We start from the raw sequence: 18,329 nt of genomic DNA on the forward strand, positions 1-18,329 counted from the left end.
ACTCTTCAAGGATGGCTTTCCTCCGGATTTTGGAATGTGGCTGTGGGATTTTCTGCCGCAAGAATATTAGTGAGGTCAGGCACCGGTTTTGGTTTAGGAGGGTTTGGGGCACCATTGAATTCCAGTTCATCATTCAGATGTTCAGTGGGGTTGAGGTCAGGGCTCTGTGCAGGTTACTTGCATTCTTCCACAATCTTAACCATGTAGTACAACATACCTTTTAAAAAACTAAAGACTTCATTGCAAAGAAACATGGGACAAGTATGTTAGAAATAAGATGCTATGCACCTTTATTCCTTTCCTTTATTCTTTCAACATTCATCAATTTCTAAATTTAAATCATTAAAAGCATTTAGTTAAATATAAACCAAATATTGTTTATACTGATTACATTAAAACCATATATTGTGTTTTTTGTACAAAGTTCTACAAAAAAAAAAAAAACAGGATACATTTAGTTACAATTACAAGATAAATAAACAAGTAACAAATGGCATAGGATATAATAGTAATAAAAAATGCTCCATACATGGAGCTGTGTGTAAAATTCTGCTACATATACTAGAACTTTGCATAACACACAAATGCTTAGGAAAATACAGTGACCATTAATGGGAGATTTGGGCATTTACAAGGGCATAGTACGCTCCTTGTTGGGCAATTAGCTGGCTGTGTGTGCCTTTCTCAACCACCGTGCCATTCTGAATGACTGCAATGATGTCCGCATTCTGGATAGTGGTCAGCCGGTGAGCGATGACTATGCACGTGCGGCCCTGTCGAGCATCATCCAGAGCTTTCTGCACAATCTAGACCACAAAGAGGGGACAGTTATAAGAAAATGGTTCTCATCATGAATCTCTGGGCATTAATAAAACCCGCTAAATTATCTACAGTGCCACGTTGGAGAACTGTGTTTCACACAGGCTGCAAAAAATACTTTGACATTTTAAAATGTAAATTTTTATATTATATTATTATTATTTTTATTATATATATATAAGTATTTGGACACTTGATACTGATTTAACTAAAGGTCAGATTTCAATGTTTTATGTAGTATGCCATCCTTTACATTGCAACGCTGCTCGTCATAATGTGGGCATTGAATCACACAGTTTCTGTAGAGAAAGCTCTTCCAAATTTCCAGTAATCATATGAATTAGTAATGCAAGTTGACATGACCACAAACTGATCAAAATTGCAGGACTTGATTCTGTATTACTGGTATCTTCAACGCTGATTTTTGCTGCCAAATGACATACCTCTAACTATTTTATATGACCAAGGCATGAATTCAATTGCATCATAAGATAACATGTAGGCACTTATAGATTTTTAGCAACAATTACTACCCATACATGGTGTACAATACAACTGGAAACTGAAAGCCAGATTAAAGTGGACTTTCACTAGAAAATTATGCAATGAATTTTTAAATTCAATTCAGTGAAAGAAACAATGTTCCTGTTTATTTCAACATCGTCTGTGGTCATGCAAAAGTAAAAAATATTTTAAGTGCTTATTTATTGCAAGAGTGCATACTTTATTTTGTACAGGCAAATTGTTAGAGGACCAAATTTTAAAGAGATCCACTAACTTTGTAAAGCTCCCACGTTATTGGCGTAAATACCAGCTCCGTCACATTATATAGAACCTGTAATTAACCTGTCCCTGAACAGCTATGGATATTCGTTAATTTAAAATATGCAGTCAAAGTAAACACTAAGATGTAAAAATAAATAAATAAATACAAACATTTTTAAAGAATATAAATACCCCGGATGATGACCAAGAATAAATGACAAAGGATCTTTTACAAAGTAACTCTTTCCACTTGCACTTTACATACACATTTAGCCTTTTTTTGGGAGCTACAATTCTGATTGTCCCTGCTTGTGCTCTTGTGTTCATTCTGCTTGAGTGGTATGCTAATCTTGTTCAAAGGGATTTTAAGTAGTGATTTAACATACAGTAGCATCACTGACTTCTCAAAGTGAGCATTCACTTGCATACCAATGAACCTTCACATCTGCCCATTGTGTGTGTGTTTACTGTCTGTTTTGTTAGATTAAGTGTTTGTGAGTAAAAAAAAAAAATAACAAAAAAAATAACAAAAAAAAAGTTGTCTTCTTGTCTGCACCAGTAGGTGTTATAAAGGCATGTGGTTTGTTTGTGTTTACCATCCTGTGGAAGTCTGGGGGGTTTGTTACCCCCACCAGTTTTCAGTGGACTAGTTCTGTGGATAACCACCAAGACTGTTTGTTCTGTAAGTGTGTTTGGTAACCAAAGCGCACATAATTGGCTTTATAATGCTTTCTGGTTTCTGCTTCTTTCCTCATCAGTGCCATCTTTTTTCAGTCAAAACTTTTACTACCCCAATTCCAAAAAAAATTTGGGACCGTATGGAAAATGCTAATGAAAACCAAAGAGGAGTGATTTGTAAATGTACTTTGACTTTAATTTGAACAAAAAAAACATAAAGACAAGGTATTTGATGTTTTATCCAAACAACTGCATAGTTTTTTTTTGAAGATAAACGTTTATTTTGAAATTGATGCATGCACCATGTTCCAAAAAAGTTGGCAATTTAGGACCAATAGCCATGTGAGAAGTTGAAATAAGAAGGTGACATGAAACAGGTGAGGCAATCATTTAATCATAGTATATAAGGAGCCTTCATAAAAGGCCTAGTCCTTCAAGAGCCAGGATGGGTCGAGGCTCGCCAATCTACCAACAGATGCGTCAGCAAATAATAGAATCACTTTGAGAGTAACATTCCGCAGAGACAAATTGAAAGGATTTTGGGCATTTCACCTTCTACAATGCACAATATAATTAAAATGTTCAAGGAAACTGGTCAAATCACAGAGTGTAAAAGACAAGGCCGAAAACCACTTCTGAATGTGCATGATCTCAGATCCCTCAGACGTCACCGTCTTAAAAACCATCATGAGTCTGTAACGGATATTCTGACGGGCTCGGGAATACTTTGGTAAAACTTTGTCAGTCAACGCCATTCCCCACTGCATCCACAGATGCAAGTTAAGGCTTCACTATGCAAAGCAGAAGCCATACATCAACACTGTCCAGAAGCACCACCCAGTTCTCTGGGCTCGGTCTCATCTGAGATGGACAGTACCACAGTGGAATCGTGTTTTGTGGTCTGACGAGTCAACATTTCAAATAGTTTTTGGACAAAAAAAATTGTGTTCTCTGGGCCAAAGAGGAAAAGGAGCATCCAAGCTGTTATCAGAGTCAGGTCCAGAAGGCAGTATCTGTCATGGTATGGGGGTGTGTCAGTGCCCATGACATGGGTAACCTGCACATCTGTGAGGGCATCATTAATGCAGAAAGATATGTACACATTTTGGAGAAACATATGCTGCCATCTAGAGCAGGAAAATACCAAACCACTTTCTGCCTGGATTACAAGCACATGGTTGTGTAAGAAGAGAGTGTGGGCACTAGCATGGCCTGCCTGCAGTCCTGACCTGTCTTGAGAATGTGTGCCACATTATGAAGTGCAAAATAAGGCAACGAAGGACCTGTACAGTTGCCCAGCTGAAGAAATGCATAATGGATGAATGGGGAAAATTCTGCTTGCTAAACTTAACCAACTTGTATGTTAAGTGTTACTAAAATAAAAGCTGATGATACACAGTGGTAAACTGTCCCAACGTATTAGGAATGTTTTGCAGTCATCAGATTAGTAATGAGTATATTTTCAAAAATAAATTACATTCAAAGTGCATCAAATAATGTGTTTTCAATATAGTACAGGGTGAACTGAATTTTCAAATAACTTGTTTTTTGCATTTTCCAAACTGTCCCAACTTTTTCTGAGTTGGGGTTGGACATTAAAACTTTGCTGGATGTATAATACATTGTAAATACAACATTGAATAAGAAGTATGACAAAGACAACCAGGAACCTTTCACTAACCTTTTCACTCTCCGTGTCCAAGGCTGAAGTTGCTTCATCCAGTAGCAGCACTTTAGGTTGTCGGACCAAAGCTCGAGCAATTGCTATCCTCTGTTTCTGCCCACCAGACAACTGAGCGCCTTTATCACCAACGCGTGTATTGTATTTCTAAAATTATATGCAATATTCTGGTCATGAGAATAATCAAGTAAAAACTGTTTAAATGTGAAATGTACAGCTTTAAAAGATACACTATGTGGCCAAATGTTTGTGGACATTATCACCACAACCATACGTAGGGTCTTCTCCAAACTGTTGCACAAAGTTTAAAGCACACAATTTTGTAGAATGTATTTGTTGTAGCACTGGAACTACGGGGCCCAAGCCCGTTTCAGCATTGCAATGTCCATGTGTCAATTCCCCACAGCCATGTTCCAAAATCTGGTTAAAAGTCTTCCAAGAAGAGTGGAGCTTATTATATGGGGGACTAAATCTGGAATAGGATGTTCAACATGAACATATGGGTGTGATTGATCATGTGTCCACATATTTAACCATATAGTGTACGTCATTGCAAATGCATATATATATTATGCCTATGAAAGACGTTTTATGATGCTTGGAATGTTTCTTGAATGTACACTTTTTCTGGTTGGAATGAATATTGAGTACTAAGAAAAAGGGGTGGAGACCTTTCAGTGAAGTTACAGAAGTTTTTAACATCACAATAGGCTTGCTGCGATAGTCGGTGTTACTACTGCTACCGGTGTTGGGGCCACCCACCGATTACACCACTTGCCCACTGTGGCACCGCCACTACTGTTTTGCTTTTTTATAGTAATAAAAATCATTTAGTTCAGTTAGAGAACGGACGCTACAATTAAAAACAAAAATTTACCTCTGGCAGGCCAAGAATAAAGTCATGGATATTGGCATTCGTAGCAGCCTCCTCAATCTCTGCCTGGCTGACCACACGGCTGTTGTCGCCATATTGGATGTTCTCAGCAATGGTGCAATCAAACAGGATTGGTTCCTGAGAGACCAGACCAAGCTGAGAGCGCAGCCAAGCAAGGTTCAATTTCTTTGTGTCCACCCCATCCATTAACTGCAAGAAAATGCAGTAAGAAATACAACAGTTTAACAGCACCTAATATCTTTTCATCAGAAATAGTCATATGTATTAGATTATACAGACGCTCATGTCTGATATGACTGGCTGGGTAATTCTGAGTATAAACACTGCAAAAGTACTTCTGTGATCCTAACGCACCACATGCCCACTGGCAGTGTTGTAGAACCGTTCCAACAACTGGATTAAGGTGCTTTTCCCACAGCCACTGCCTCCCACCAGTGCCAACGTCTGCCCTTGAGCCACTGACACATTTAGGCCTTGCAGAATCTTTGAACTTGGACGTGTTGGGTATGAGAAATGCAGATCACAGAAATCTAGGTCTCCCTTACAGTTTGTCTGAAAGAAGAGCAGGAACTCAATCATGACATATATAAAGACTATACAGCAGAAGGTCTGAGCTGATAATGCTCTAATAAAGTAATATAATAAGGGATATAATGGGGTTTGGATCCTAATAGTGAGTCAAAGGCAAGGTCCATCACTTACTGGTTTGTCTCCTGCCTCATTGTAGATGTCAATCTCGGGTGTTTGCCCAAGTAAGTCTAAGATTCTCCCAGCTGCAGCTTTAGCTTTGGCAAAGTCTGGGGCAAATGATGAGGACTGGCCGACACTCATGGCCGCAAAGATAATAACAGAAAACACCCTGATGAAAAAATTGATAAGTGTTGTGTGAAGGCTGGAGCCCAAAAGTCTAGCTGACATGATATAGTTTCCAAATTGTGCTTACAGGAAAACGTTCTCATATTTAGTGTAGCAGTGTGCAATCAGCCAGGAGCCAAAACGGAAGACTGCAGCATTAACAAAGTAAGGAATTGCTTGAGAAAGTGCAAAGGTGAGTCCATAGATGGGTGCTTTACATATTTGAGACCTTAAAACAAAGCACATTTGTGAAATCAGACATTAAAATGAATGTTTATCAAATACAGACTTGACAAATTAAAGCAAAAACTGGTGTCTGTTTTGCTGTCAGTGGCATTTTGCTGGCATGGGTTGGGTCCACATACTCCAAGAGGGAAGAATCACTGTAAAGTTATTAAGCTTTGATAAGATAAGCTTTATCCCATAAGGAAACATTTCTATCCTGATAGGAGTGGTCTCCTCCAAGATGTCCCCAATCCACAGTGCACAAGAGCTCAGTGAATGGTTTGATGAGTTAAAAAAAAAAAGTGTAAATCATTTGCTATGATGTTCCCAGACACCACATTTCAGTCCAATTGAACACGTGGGAGATTTTGGATCTGTGTTGGACCATTTTGGATTCACTACCATCATCATAATTGAGAGAATATCCTTGGGAAGAATGGTTCATCCCTCCAGTACTGTTCCAGAGACTTGTATCTATTCAAAGGAACAATGAAGCTGTTCTGGTGGCCCAAAACCTTACTGACACTTTGTGTAGTTTTTATTCCCCCTTAATTTGTCACCTGTCTGTATATATCAAATGAGTCAATTTTATTATTTAATTTGTTCTGTAAATAAATGCACTGAGAAAATGAGTACTATAAGATGTACCGATATGGTTCACTTAGGCTGTCGTTAAACTTTTGGAAGAAGGTCTCTTCTTTTGTTAATGCAACAACGGTCTTGAAGTTTTCGACAGCTTCTGTGGATATCTGTTAACATAAGCATTAGGGAAAGTGGTGGTTTATTAACAGTGCCATATTTTCCTGACCAATAAAAAACCTCACTGTGCAAGATGTGGCCCTTTAAATTATATTTGCTTGGAAGTAAAAATGTTTGCATTCATGTCTTACAAAAATAAAAAAAAAATGCCAACATTAGGATAATACTAAAACCTAACACACACCATTGTGAAAGTTGCAACATCTGCTAAGGGGCAAAAAAGAACCATATCCTATAGTTCAGTTAGTAGTGTGAAATGAATGATTTAGCTGTTTAAAATGTTACTCAATTCATTTTAGTAGTCTTATAATAATACAATAATATAAAGAGACCTTGCCAGACATCTCTAGTGCACTCTGATCTTTGGAGGCATGACCACCCAGAGCTCTCATCTGGATGAAATGGGACCCAATGATGAATGGTATAAAAGCAAGGATTAGAAGGGTAAGTTGCCAGCAAGAAATGAAAGCTATGATCACAGCAATGCCTAGGGAACAAATAGCATTGCTGGTCAAGCCCAGTCTGTATCCTGATGCCTGAGAGAAAAATTAAGAGAAAGAGAATTGTGGGAGTGAACATATTTTTTTACTTATACTTATATTATATTATTTATATTTAACCATGACACCAAGCAGATGTGACAATTTGCCAGCACATCATATAAATGCTTGTGCAAATATACAAGTATTCAACTATAAAATTGTATACAAAAAAAAAAAAACTGACCCCTGAAGCTCCCAGAAACCAATGAGTCCAGACTTACATTCTTCACTTAATATCATCATTTATCACTACCTTTCCTTTTAGTTTTACTGTAGTTACTCACCAATTCATAGTAGATACTAAATAACCCATTTTAAGTGTTATTATAACTGAATAATAAGCCAAGGACAAGGTTACAAAGACTTATGATGGCAAATCACTTACCCCTTTAACCAATGATGCCTCTGTTGCTAATTTAGTGGTTAGGACTCCCACTGCATTTTTGTGGTCATCAAACCAGCCAATCTCCTACAAAAATGCCATCAAGTTTGCAAGGGAGACAAAGTAGTTTCTTCACTAAAATTAAGCATGACAAAGATCACTCACATCATTTTATCTACTAGTAATATCTAAAAGCATTGGCATACCTGTCTCAAAATGGCTTTAAATGCCTGACTCCTCAGCCTCATAGTTAAAATTTCTCCAGACTTGCCAAACATGAAACCCTGGAAGTAGTGACTTCAGTATTTAAAATTGGCAAGAATAAAAATGTGAATAGTAAGTAAAAACAAGAGAAAACATCTAAAGTTTGAAATAATTAAGTGGGTTATGTGAGAGATGGTATTCATTCAAGTGACCTGTAATAAATAGGTGATAAATGACACAACTCCAAGGACAAGGAACAGAAGAGAGAACATCAAAGTCTTCTGCCGCTTCAACTCAGGGTCAGGCTCAGCAAATACCTACACATAAAGCAAGTTCATGGAAATTTTTATTTATTTATTTATTTATTTATTTTTTAAGGCTGCAACCAAAGCTGTCATTAAAAGGGTAAAAATGTGCCCTTGGACCAATCTGTGCATGAGTCACATGCATACAAAGAACAAATCTGACAAGTAGCAAACACAAGGAAGGACAGCTACTCACACCAATGATTTTGGCAAAGAGGATAGCCAAACAAGGGTAGACAGCTCCTCCCACAGTGCTGGCCAGTATACCCACCACCAGGTAGGCCCACTCAGGTTTGTTCATAGCCAGAATCCTGGTGAAAGGGACATCTGTAACCTTTTCTTTCTCCTGATAAAGAGATGAATATGTTTAATAGTAAAACTGCAGTTGTATGGTTACATTGTATTTAAAGTTATGTAGTCATTCATACAATAATTTCATTTTATGGTTATATCTGTATAACAATATTGAAAAATAAGTCATGACAAGTGCATGACAAACTCTGGCTTAACTGTGAGATTACTTTGTAGTACTTTACTATTTAAATATCCAAGGCTATTGTTTTACACATTGTACCTTCTTCTCCTTCTTAGATTTGGACTTTTTTGACTTCTTTTTCTGCATTGATCTCCTTTTTGATGATCTCCTTTGAAGTGCTATGCTACGTCTTATTGAATTTCTCTCAAATCCACCATTTTCTGTTGTGACTTCCATCAAGTCGTCAGGATTGTCAGATAATTCCTCACATGTTTCTCCTTCATCGTCATACTCATCATTATCATCATCATCATCATCATCATCAACATCATAGTCATCGTCTGGTCTACCCTGTGACTATATACCATAGATAAATATAAAAGTTCAGAGACAACAATAAAGGACAGAGTTTCCTTTACATTTATTATACTTAACTGTCTAGTCAGACTATTGAGGGGTAGCTGCAAGAGTACCTGTTGTGTGACAAGAGCATAATAGACTCCTTTCTTGCTCATGAGTTCTCTGTGAGTGCCGTGCTCCACCACCTGACCATCTTTGAAGCCAGCAATTATATCAGCAGAACGGATTGTGGACAGCCGGTGAGCAATCACTATGGTTGTTCGGCCTGCTCTTGCCTAGTAAGCAACATAAGCAGATAAGTTGTGCATCAGCTACTTCATCATGTAATCAGGAAATCAGTGAATCAGGAAGCAGTGACTAATCATTTATATGCATAAACATTGATCCAAGTTGTATGTGGTGCTTTTATTTGTATTACCTTATCTAAAGCAGCCTGGACAATAGCTTCACTTTGCGTATCCAAGGCTGATGTAGCTTCATCCAGCAAGAGGATTTGGGGATTTTTGACCAAAGCACGAGCAATGGCGATCCTCTGTTTCTGTCCACCACTCAATTGAGCCCCACGCTCTCCCACCATGGTGTTCAGTTTCTGCCTCAGAAAAGCAAGTCAAATATTTATGTGGTCTTCAATTAAAACTTGAATAATTATGTATAAACTTGCCTTAGCAGTTTAAAGTTCTAGCTACCTGTTCTGTTTCTTTGTTTTGAAACAGATCACAGAGGCCTCTCATGCAAGATTTATTTGGTAATACACATCATGCAAATACCAGGTTTTGACTCCACTATGTCATTTTGGTCATAGAGTAAGAAATCCACAACTCTTACCTCTGGTAGTTTGGAGATGAATTCATAGGCATTGGCCTCTCTCACAGCCCGTTCAATGTCCTCATCAGTGGCATCCTCACGACCATAGCGAATGTTCTCAGCAATTGTGTTGCCAAAGAGTACAGGCTCCTGGCTCACAATGCCCATATTTTCTCTCAGCCAACGCACATTCAGAGTGCGGATATCTTGACCATCCAGCATGACCTGCAACATAGATGCCCTAGTCAGAGCAAGTAACAAACAAGTAACCAACCACAGAGGCCTTAATGCTCAATTTCCAAGAGACCTTTAGTCATTAGCACCCTGAATTCAGCATACTTACCTCTCCTTGATCTGGATCATAAAACCGTTGCAGCAGTTGAATGGTGGTGCTCTTACCACAACCGCTGGCCCCCACCAGAGCAATTGTCTTTCCATGGGGGACTTTCAGGCTCATTCCCTGCAAAATCTATGATAGGACAGAATATATATACACACACATATGTTAAGAAGAGGAATATTACCACCTCTTTTCAATAAGAAATCTATTAAAATGTCACATTGATTACCTTCACATCCTTTCTGGAAGGGTAACTGAAATGAATGTTTTTGAATTCAATGTCACCTATCACACGGTCTGGTTTGTGTCCTTCCTTTGAACTGCTGTCAATGGGACGAGGCTATGACAGCAAATGAAGAACTAAGCAAGTCTCATTGTTGTACACTGATACACAATTATTTATTCATACATAGCTGATCATATAATTTACCAACTAATTAAAAGGTTTCAAGAAAAAAAGAGAAAGTCATTACCATATCAATGGTTTCGTAGATGGGATATGCAGCACCACGGGCAGTAGCAATACTCTCCAAGTTGGGAGCTCCCTGACCCAGAGAGAATGCACCAATCATCACTGAGAAAAAGACCTACGGACAGAAACAATTTTTTACACAAGATAAACATGAGATGCCAGCAACATGCACATTACTATGTGGGCCAACCATCTTAATATGCTATTACAGTAGAACACTGTAAATCAGACATGTCTAGTGTGTGCTGTGACACATTCCAAACTCACAGTGAGAACTCTTCCAATTGAGTAGTTATCTGGTTCATCCACAGCGAGTTTTGTGCCATACCAGAACGCCAGAGCATATGTTCCTAATATGAAGAACTGTGTTATGCCCAGTGACACATTTGTGGTAATTGCTTTCCTCACTCCAAAGTTCTTTGCATCCTCCAAGTTAGTTTCATACCTAGAATACATAAAATTATCTTTCATTGATATTTTGAAGAGTGTGCTTTTTTCAGCTTTACACTAACCTTTGAACACTAGAGAATATGCAACATGTCCTTACCTTTGCAGAGCTTTCTTTTGGCCATTGAACGCAACAACTGTTCTAATGGCCACAAGTATCTCCTCAGCCACAGCTCCTGCTTTAGCATAGGCTGTCAGCTCTCTACTTGTAAGACTGCCAAGAACCTTTGTGGGAAGAAATCATAATTATAAAAATTATATACTGTCATGTTAGTGAAATTGGCACACCTTATAAAAGGTTAATAAAATAATTAATATAAAAAATATAATCTTAGCATTGGCATGCATCATTCCTGGATGGCAAAATTATGAACATTGAACATAATGAACAAGAATGTTCTATGATTCCTAAGATTTCCCAGTTGCAAACTATACATACTTTAGACCATACAGCAGCTGAACCTGCCAGCAGTGGACTCACTGCCAGAATGACCAGAGTCAACTTCCAGCCGAAAACAAATCCAATAATTAAACCTGCAATAAATCTGCAGAAGAACTGCACAAATACACAGATCTTGTCTCCCAGGCCATCATTGATTGTGTTTATGTCACTGTCAAAAAGAGAATGGTCATATTGAAGAGAAAGCAGTTATGTTACATTAAGCTTTTAAAATATTCAACAGTGTGAGAAATTAAATTGTTTATGAAAAATGGGCCTAATCATAACATACTCTGTGAGTCGAGTGTTAAGTTCTCCAATGGGATGTGTGTCGAACCATGCCATTGGCTGATGGAGAATCGCATGGAAGTACTTCTCTCTGATCCGCTTGGTCTGTCTAGTAGCCGTCAGTACGAATAGCATGACTTGGAATGTTCCAACGAGTAAGACCCCAGCCCCAATGGCAACAAAGTAATAAGCATATCTGTGAGATTTAAGAAGAAAATGTGCAATTGTACAGTTTCAGCAAAAGAGGAAAAAATTGTAGTGGAAATTCTGAGATCAGGATTAAAAAATTAATGAGAGTGGACTTGTCAGGAAAATTAGAACATAGAAGGTGAATGAAGGCACTTCACCTCGTCATTGATGCTTCTATGTCAAATCCTGGTATAGTCACACAGTCTGAAGGATTCAGTGTGACATTAGAGGTGAAGTTTCCTGGAAAGTTTCATGCAGAGGGTAAATAACTCCCATGATGACTGCATAATTCAATGTTACAAAGGTGCGCTGACATTTATCGGGACTGTGAAAGCCAGCAGTTCTCGATAACACTGGAGGCACATGACAAAAGGTAAACAGATAGGTGACTAATTGAAGAAAATCACCATACTTCTAAAATATAGTCTCTCATCTGCTGTTTGTTATGATGGTGATGGAGAGCTCTATCTAACACACTGCTCCAAAATCTCTCATAGATGTTCAACTGGGTTAAGATCAGGTGGCTGTGAAAATCATAGTATATGATTTATATCATTTTAACACTGGTCAAAACATTCAGTGAGCCCTGGTGCCCTATGGAGACACTGTCCACCTAGAAAAGGCCATTCCCAATAGGATAGAAAATTTTCATTATAGGGGAAAAAGGGATCAACTTTGTATTGATTTGCACTGACGCATTGCTCTGAGAGAACAAATGTGCTCAAGCCATGCAGCAAATATCCTACAACATGACAGAATCACAATGTTAACTTGTCACTCATCTGTATATATAAACTCTTGATTAAGCAAACAAGCTGTACAATATGGGGCATAATCTGAAACATACTGTATAAAATATTACTTTATTTTCTTTTGTTTTGTCACACCAATCACTTATTGGTAAGTGCTTCTAAACTGTTGAAGATTGACATGGATTGCTGAACCATCTTTCCAATGAGGTAATAATACCTGTAACGTTGAGTTGTTGTCCACTTTGTACAAAGCTGTCTGTCATCTGTCCAAACACAATACACATTATGGGCAGTGCAGCACCATGAATAGCAGCGCACAGAAGAGAAATCAGCATCAGGAAGATTTCTGGACAGGTGGCATAACGGAACTGTAATAACAGATGAACCAAGGCAGAAATTTGTGACAAATTCAGTGATATCTATATATCCGTGTCTTGCAAACCCAAAAGCAGAACAGGCAAACATTTCCTTACCAGCTGGAAAAGCCCAACTGTCTTTATCGGTTCCTTTTTTGGCTTATCAGACTTTTTTTTCTTCTTCCTTTAATAACAGTAATAATGAATACAAATGTTAAATCAATTACAACAAACATTTTGAAAAGAAAGAAAACACACTGATTTACTTCTTGCTCTTTGATTTGGATTCCTCCTGCAGAGGATTCTCTGGGTTTTCATACTGGGGTTTCTCATCTTGTGTGAAGGCCAAGTTGAGATGCCCAACAGGAATCACATCTGAGAAAAAAAATGGTATGTTCTTTTAACCCAGATAGTACAAACCAATGGGACACTAGCCAGCAATTTATATAATAAATGATTCATGCAGTGTGCATGAAAACTGAAAGTCGAATAAACATACCTTGTTGGTCTGGTTGGGCTTCTGCATTCTGATCCTCTCTCATAGTTGCACAATGGTATTTATGTTTTCCTTTAAAAAAAAAAAAGATATTAACATACTTCAAAAAGTAAGTGCTGCTGTTTTATAAGGAAATCATGCATCAGCACAATTTTATTGCTATTCATTATTAATCTGCTAAACTAGAATATTTATCTTAAGCATTCTTAACTGGTCCTTCAAAGCATTATCTGAGCTTGATGGTTTTTTGTGTTCTTTAGTTCATACAACTTTACATAAGCGCCCCCTGTGGGCAGCGCCCTCGTGCGTGACTGGCATCTGAAGTTTGTGGAACATCATGCTTATTTATAGGCCTGCTGTGATCAGGTGACGTGGCAATTAAGCGCTTCACATGGTATATAAACGACACCTGTGAGCCACGCCTCCTGCCTAAAACCATTATAAAGGGACACGCCCATAAAATATGGCAGGAATACTGGGACACAGCTGACACCGGACGACACCTATATACTATACTAAAACAAGTAGGCATGAGTGTGAGGCAGGGCAGAAACCCAAAGGAAGAGATGATAATTATGTGTTTTAGAATAGGTCATGCTGGCTTAAATATAGCATTAAACAGAATAGGGCAGCACCCCCCTGGACTCTGCATACACTGCAGAACACAAGAGACGGTAAAACACATTCTGTTAGACTGCAAAAGGTATGAGGAGGAAAGAAATGAGCTAGAGATGCAGATTGGAAAACAAAACATGACACTAGAGAACTTGCTGGGGAAAACATCTGGGAAAATGCACCGCAACCTAATAAACTATCTGAAAAATACTGGGATAAGTGAGAGACTTTAATAATCTAGTAGGAATATGTAGTATATAGTTATTTATCTCTTTATTTTCTTTTATTTATGTAGTACTGTTTTGGTATTTTTATTTATAATTTTTTTTTCTCCAATTTATTTTGTTTTCTGCCAATCTACTGCCCACAGTCCAGTAGGTGGTGGTAATGCACCTTTAGCTGGTTTGCCAACCGCCATTAAAACAAGAAGCCTCCTGCCTTATTATATTTAGCGAGACTGCAGGACGGTAATTTGTGTAACGTTCGTTAAAAAAAATAAAATAAATAAAAATAAAAATGTGCATGTTCTCTCTATCTTATCAAAAAGACACTTTTTACTTTTCTGTTCCTTAAAAAAGAGAGAGTGGAAAGTATGAGAGGGATATAATTCAGGAAGTGTGTTACGCTTTGCTCCCATTTCATCATGCGGGTGGGACACACTTTCTGTGTGAAGTGTCTAGGGATGGGGTGGAGCAGGTCAGGGCAGCACTTGAGAGGTCTGACTGTGCGCATTGTTAACGCCTTTCAATCAGCCAGCTCCGCTCGCGACTCGCTGTTTTCTCTGCTAAAGGGAGTTGGGTATCTGAGCCCCGGCCGCTACCAAGGCAGCCAGACGGCTCAGGTCTTCCAGATCTTGTAAGGATCTGGAAGAGGAGCCGGAGACGAGCGTTGCTCTATCTCTTGCTCTGTCTTGAAGGTCCAGCTGTCCGCCGGATTTTTGGAGCTCCTTCTTCCGCTATGGAAAGCCAACCAAAAAAACGTCTCGGATTCTGAGGAGCCAGAAGGGTGTGCCAAAAACGGAGAGCAGCTCTCGACCATCTAAAGAGCTACTTGAAGTTATTAATAAGGCTGGGTGAGCTTTTTTTCTCCCGAGTGAAAATAAATCTCCCTCACACTGCAGAAAACTGCATTTTTTTTTTCCAGAAGTGAATGACAAAATATTACGCTTCTGGGGAAAACCATACATAAGCGGTATTTATAACCACGCATGACTGATTATTCGGCTATTGAGGGAAATGAACGTCCATGGTGGAGGAGGAACTTGCAAGGTACCTCTCTCCATTGAAAATGTAGAAAATTTAGGGGGGCAGGCTTTGCCATCCAAGCCATGTAAGGATTTGCCTCGGCGAGTGGAGCCCAGGCCAGTGCTAGGGTGAGGGAGGCACAGAAGGTGATTGTGGTGGCCCGCCTCCCGCTGCGGAGAGCCAGGGGAACCGGGTGACCACAGTCACCAGCTGCTAATAGGCTTGATCTGAGAATGATCATAAATGCTGAGCAGACAAAGAAGGAGTGGTCCTGAGGGGTAGCAGAGGGACGTATCAGGGGACATGAGGTTGTTAGGGCATTTAGCCCCCAGTACTACTGTAGGGCTTCCCCTAGCCAACACTGTCCCAAGTTTTAAATGTTCACTGGTCAGCAAGCTGTCATAGGGCAATGAAAATCTGATGCTTTCCCTCCAATAGAATGTAGAAACGTTCACGTCACTAAAGACCATCTGGCAACATGGAAACTACTGCCAAATGTGTCTCCATGGGTTCTGTCAACCATAGAAAAGGGTTACCGGGTCCAGTTCAGAGCTCGACCATCCCCTCTCCCCGCTTCAGAGGTGTGCTCATCACAGTAGTCAGCACAGAGCAGAGCCTACAGGTTCAAGATGCTGGTGCTCAAACTCAGTTTGAGGACTGGTTTGTGATGATAGATCTACAAGTCGCACATTTCCACATAGAAATATTGCCTAGTCACAGGCAGTTCCTGAGGCTTACTTTTGGAGGCAACGCATACGAATAACAGGTGCTTCCCGTCAGGCTAAGTTTATCCTCTCACACTTTTAGAAAGTGCATGTACTAAACTACCTGGATGACTGGATAATTCTAGTACAATCCAGGGAAATGGCAAGTCAAAATTGAGATGTTGTTCTCGCCTACATGAAGGGCTTGGGGCTCAGGTTGAGCCTCAAGTAAAGAATGCTTTCTCCAATGCAAGAGGACAACTTTTCTACAGGTTAAAAGGATTCTACTACGATAAGGGCGTTTCTATCCCCAACATGTGTAGGGTCAATCCTATCAACATTGAACAAGCTAAGGCTGGATCTGGGCATCCCCTCCAGTCTCTACGAGAGACTGTTGAGGCTTATGGCAGCAGCAGCCAACATCATACCGTTGGGCTTATTGCACAGGGGACCGTTTCAGTGGTGGGTGAAAAGTCGGGTTTTTCGTCCTGCTGCCAGCTGCATAGTTTTCTGACAAAATGCATATGCTAATAATATAAATACAACCATTTTTTAAATTAACTTCAAAAGAGAGATTGGTGTTTATAGCTGCTGTAACATAAGTGATAGGATCTAACTGTTTATAAACATGAAACATAATTATAGACCAATAAAAAGTAAAATGTGTTATTAATTAATTATTAAAAATTGTAATCCTGGACCAATTTTTGTGTTATAAGAGGAATACACATCAGGACACACTGTTATTGTTTACATCACACCACCCTATAAGCAACTGCAAATGTCATTATTCAGTTTTCATTATAAGCTAAAACTGCATGTAGAACTGTGAATTTTAAATTACATATTACATTTCCATTAAAATTTTGCCACCAGTATTTTCCCATAATGAATTCCCTCTACACCATTTAATTGTTCAGAAAAAGCAAAGAACTTCATTTATCAATATATTTAGATATTCATTCATGAACTTGCGTTTCCTCTTTAGTCCAGGGATTTTAAATAGATCTACATATAAATAGTTACGAATCAAATAAACACATTTGTGGAAATGACCACATTTCCAAATTTGCAAATGTGGTGCAGCAAATAAGAGTATCATGGTTATAAGCTAACTTAGTAGTAGTAGTAGTAGTAGTAGTAGTAGTAGTAAAAGTATTAGGAGTAATAGTAGTAGGAATATTGTCACCAAAGAAAAGAAGATGGTAAATGTACTTAAAAACTTACCTTATGATGTGATCACAAAAAGTTAATGAACGACATGAATGTTTCTTTGACTCCTTCTAGAAATGCTTTATATTCTACGCTACGTCAACACCCAAGGGACACATTGTACTGCGTCACGTGTGATGCGTTGAAAAATGCAGTTGAACTGTTTTTTAAGGCTCGTGATCTTTGTTCCTGAATAGGATGTTTACCTAATTTTCGTGCTTGGTATTTCTACTTGACGACTTAATGACTGACAGGTTCACCTAAGTTGTATAACTCTATGAATAAAAACAAATAGCACACACATTACATGTTGCTACATAATTATTAAACAAATCACTGGCATTCACTGAAAATGTGTGTAAAAATATGGAAAAGAAAATCATGGTAAATTATTAAAGGAATTTATAAGTGAGAAAGAAATTAAGCACAATTTTCAAAGAAGTGAAGCAATTCAAGTAAATTGTTGATTGATTTCATTAATTAGTATCATACCGTGGATATAAAAAAGTCTACACAATGTTACAGTGGTGTCCTATTTTCTCCACTTGCAGATGATGGTCTTCATAGTGTTCCGGTAAATCACAGCACTAATGTTTTGAAAATTCTTTTGTACTTCACTCGTGATCAATACCTTTTGACAATGAGATCCTGTACATGCTTTGTATTAACTGATCTACTAGTTTACAAACTGAGGTGCATTTTATAGAATGTTTATTGTTGATTTTATGATTATATTTTAAGTATGAGCTTTTTAGTACATAAATCAAACTTGGTATGTTGCTGAGTGTTAGTTTAGCATTCAATATGTGTTTATATTGGGCATTATATTCCCAGCTACTAATAACAATTTTGGTAGACAGCTATGGGACAAAGGTATACTGTATGAACTTAGTTGACTTTTGGTACAACTGTAGCAGAAGTTGAAAGATGAGTGGCATGTTTACGATTAAACAAAGATCGGAATGCCGATCTTTTTTTGGACGCCACTATCATTTCATCGTATCACCAAAAATATTCTACTTATTC

General features: G+C 38.4%; 1 protein-coding gene across 2 annotated transcripts; it reads right to left on the reverse strand.

The window, feature by feature from the left end:
• Positions 1 to 266: 266 nt before the first annotated feature.
• abcb5 (ATP-binding cassette, sub-family B (MDR/TAP), member 5) lies at positions 267 to 17,417 on the reverse strand. 2 transcript variants are annotated; one of them, XM_017471360.3, is made up of 29 exons: positions 17,319 to 17,416; positions 13,532 to 13,600; positions 13,299 to 13,407; positions 13,150 to 13,216; positions 12,894 to 13,044; positions 12,083 to 12,164; positions 11,740 to 11,931; positions 11,448 to 11,619; positions 11,109 to 11,233; positions 10,829 to 11,006; positions 10,563 to 10,676; positions 10,319 to 10,429; positions 10,093 to 10,218; positions 9,771 to 9,974; positions 9,364 to 9,534; positions 9,059 to 9,220; positions 8,685 to 8,942; positions 8,307 to 8,456; positions 8,018 to 8,122; positions 7,808 to 7,885; positions 7,605 to 7,688; positions 7,010 to 7,213; positions 6,567 to 6,667; positions 5,782 to 5,922; positions 5,541 to 5,697; positions 5,193 to 5,390; positions 4,821 to 5,027; positions 3,944 to 4,090; positions 267 to 806 (listed from the first exon to the last, which is right to left on the reverse strand). In XM_017471360.3, the coding sequence occupies exons 2-29, from the start codon at positions 13,572 to 13,574 to the stop codon at positions 609 to 611; spliced, it is 4,035 nt and encodes a 1,344-aa protein (XP_017326849.1). In that variant the 5' UTR covers positions 13,575 to 13,600; positions 17,319 to 17,416; the 3' UTR covers positions 267 to 608. The 2 variants fall into 2 exon arrangements, with proteins under 2 accessions (XP_017326849.1, XP_053537275.1); XM_053681300.1 differs by lacking the exons at positions 267 to 806; positions 3,944 to 4,090; positions 4,821 to 5,027; ... (3 more) ...; positions 6,567 to 6,667; positions 7,010 to 7,213 and having other exon boundaries at positions 7,622 to 7,731; positions 17,319 to 17,417.
• Positions 17,418 to 18,329: the final 912 nt, after the last annotated feature.

This window comes from Ictalurus punctatus, chromosome 1 (assembly GCF_001660625.3).
Source record: "Ictalurus punctatus breed USDA103 chromosome 1, Coco_2.0, whole genome shotgun sequence".
NCBI classification, from domain to species: Eukaryota; Metazoa; Chordata; class Actinopteri; order Siluriformes; family Ictaluridae; genus Ictalurus; species Ictalurus punctatus.

Coding starts and splice junctions, on each gene's coding strand:
- abcb5 (XM_017471360.3), bottom strand. CDS start 13,574: ATGAGAGAGGATCAGAATGCAGAAGCCCAACCAGACCAACAAG. Junction 10,430..10,562: donor TCTACGAAACCATTGATATG/GTAATGACTTTC, acceptor TTGCTGTCATAG/CCTCGTCCCATTGACAGCAG. Junction 10,219..10,318: donor CTTCCAGAAAGGATGTGAAG/GTAATCAATGTG, acceptor GTCCTATCATAG/ATTTTGCAGGGAATGAGCCT.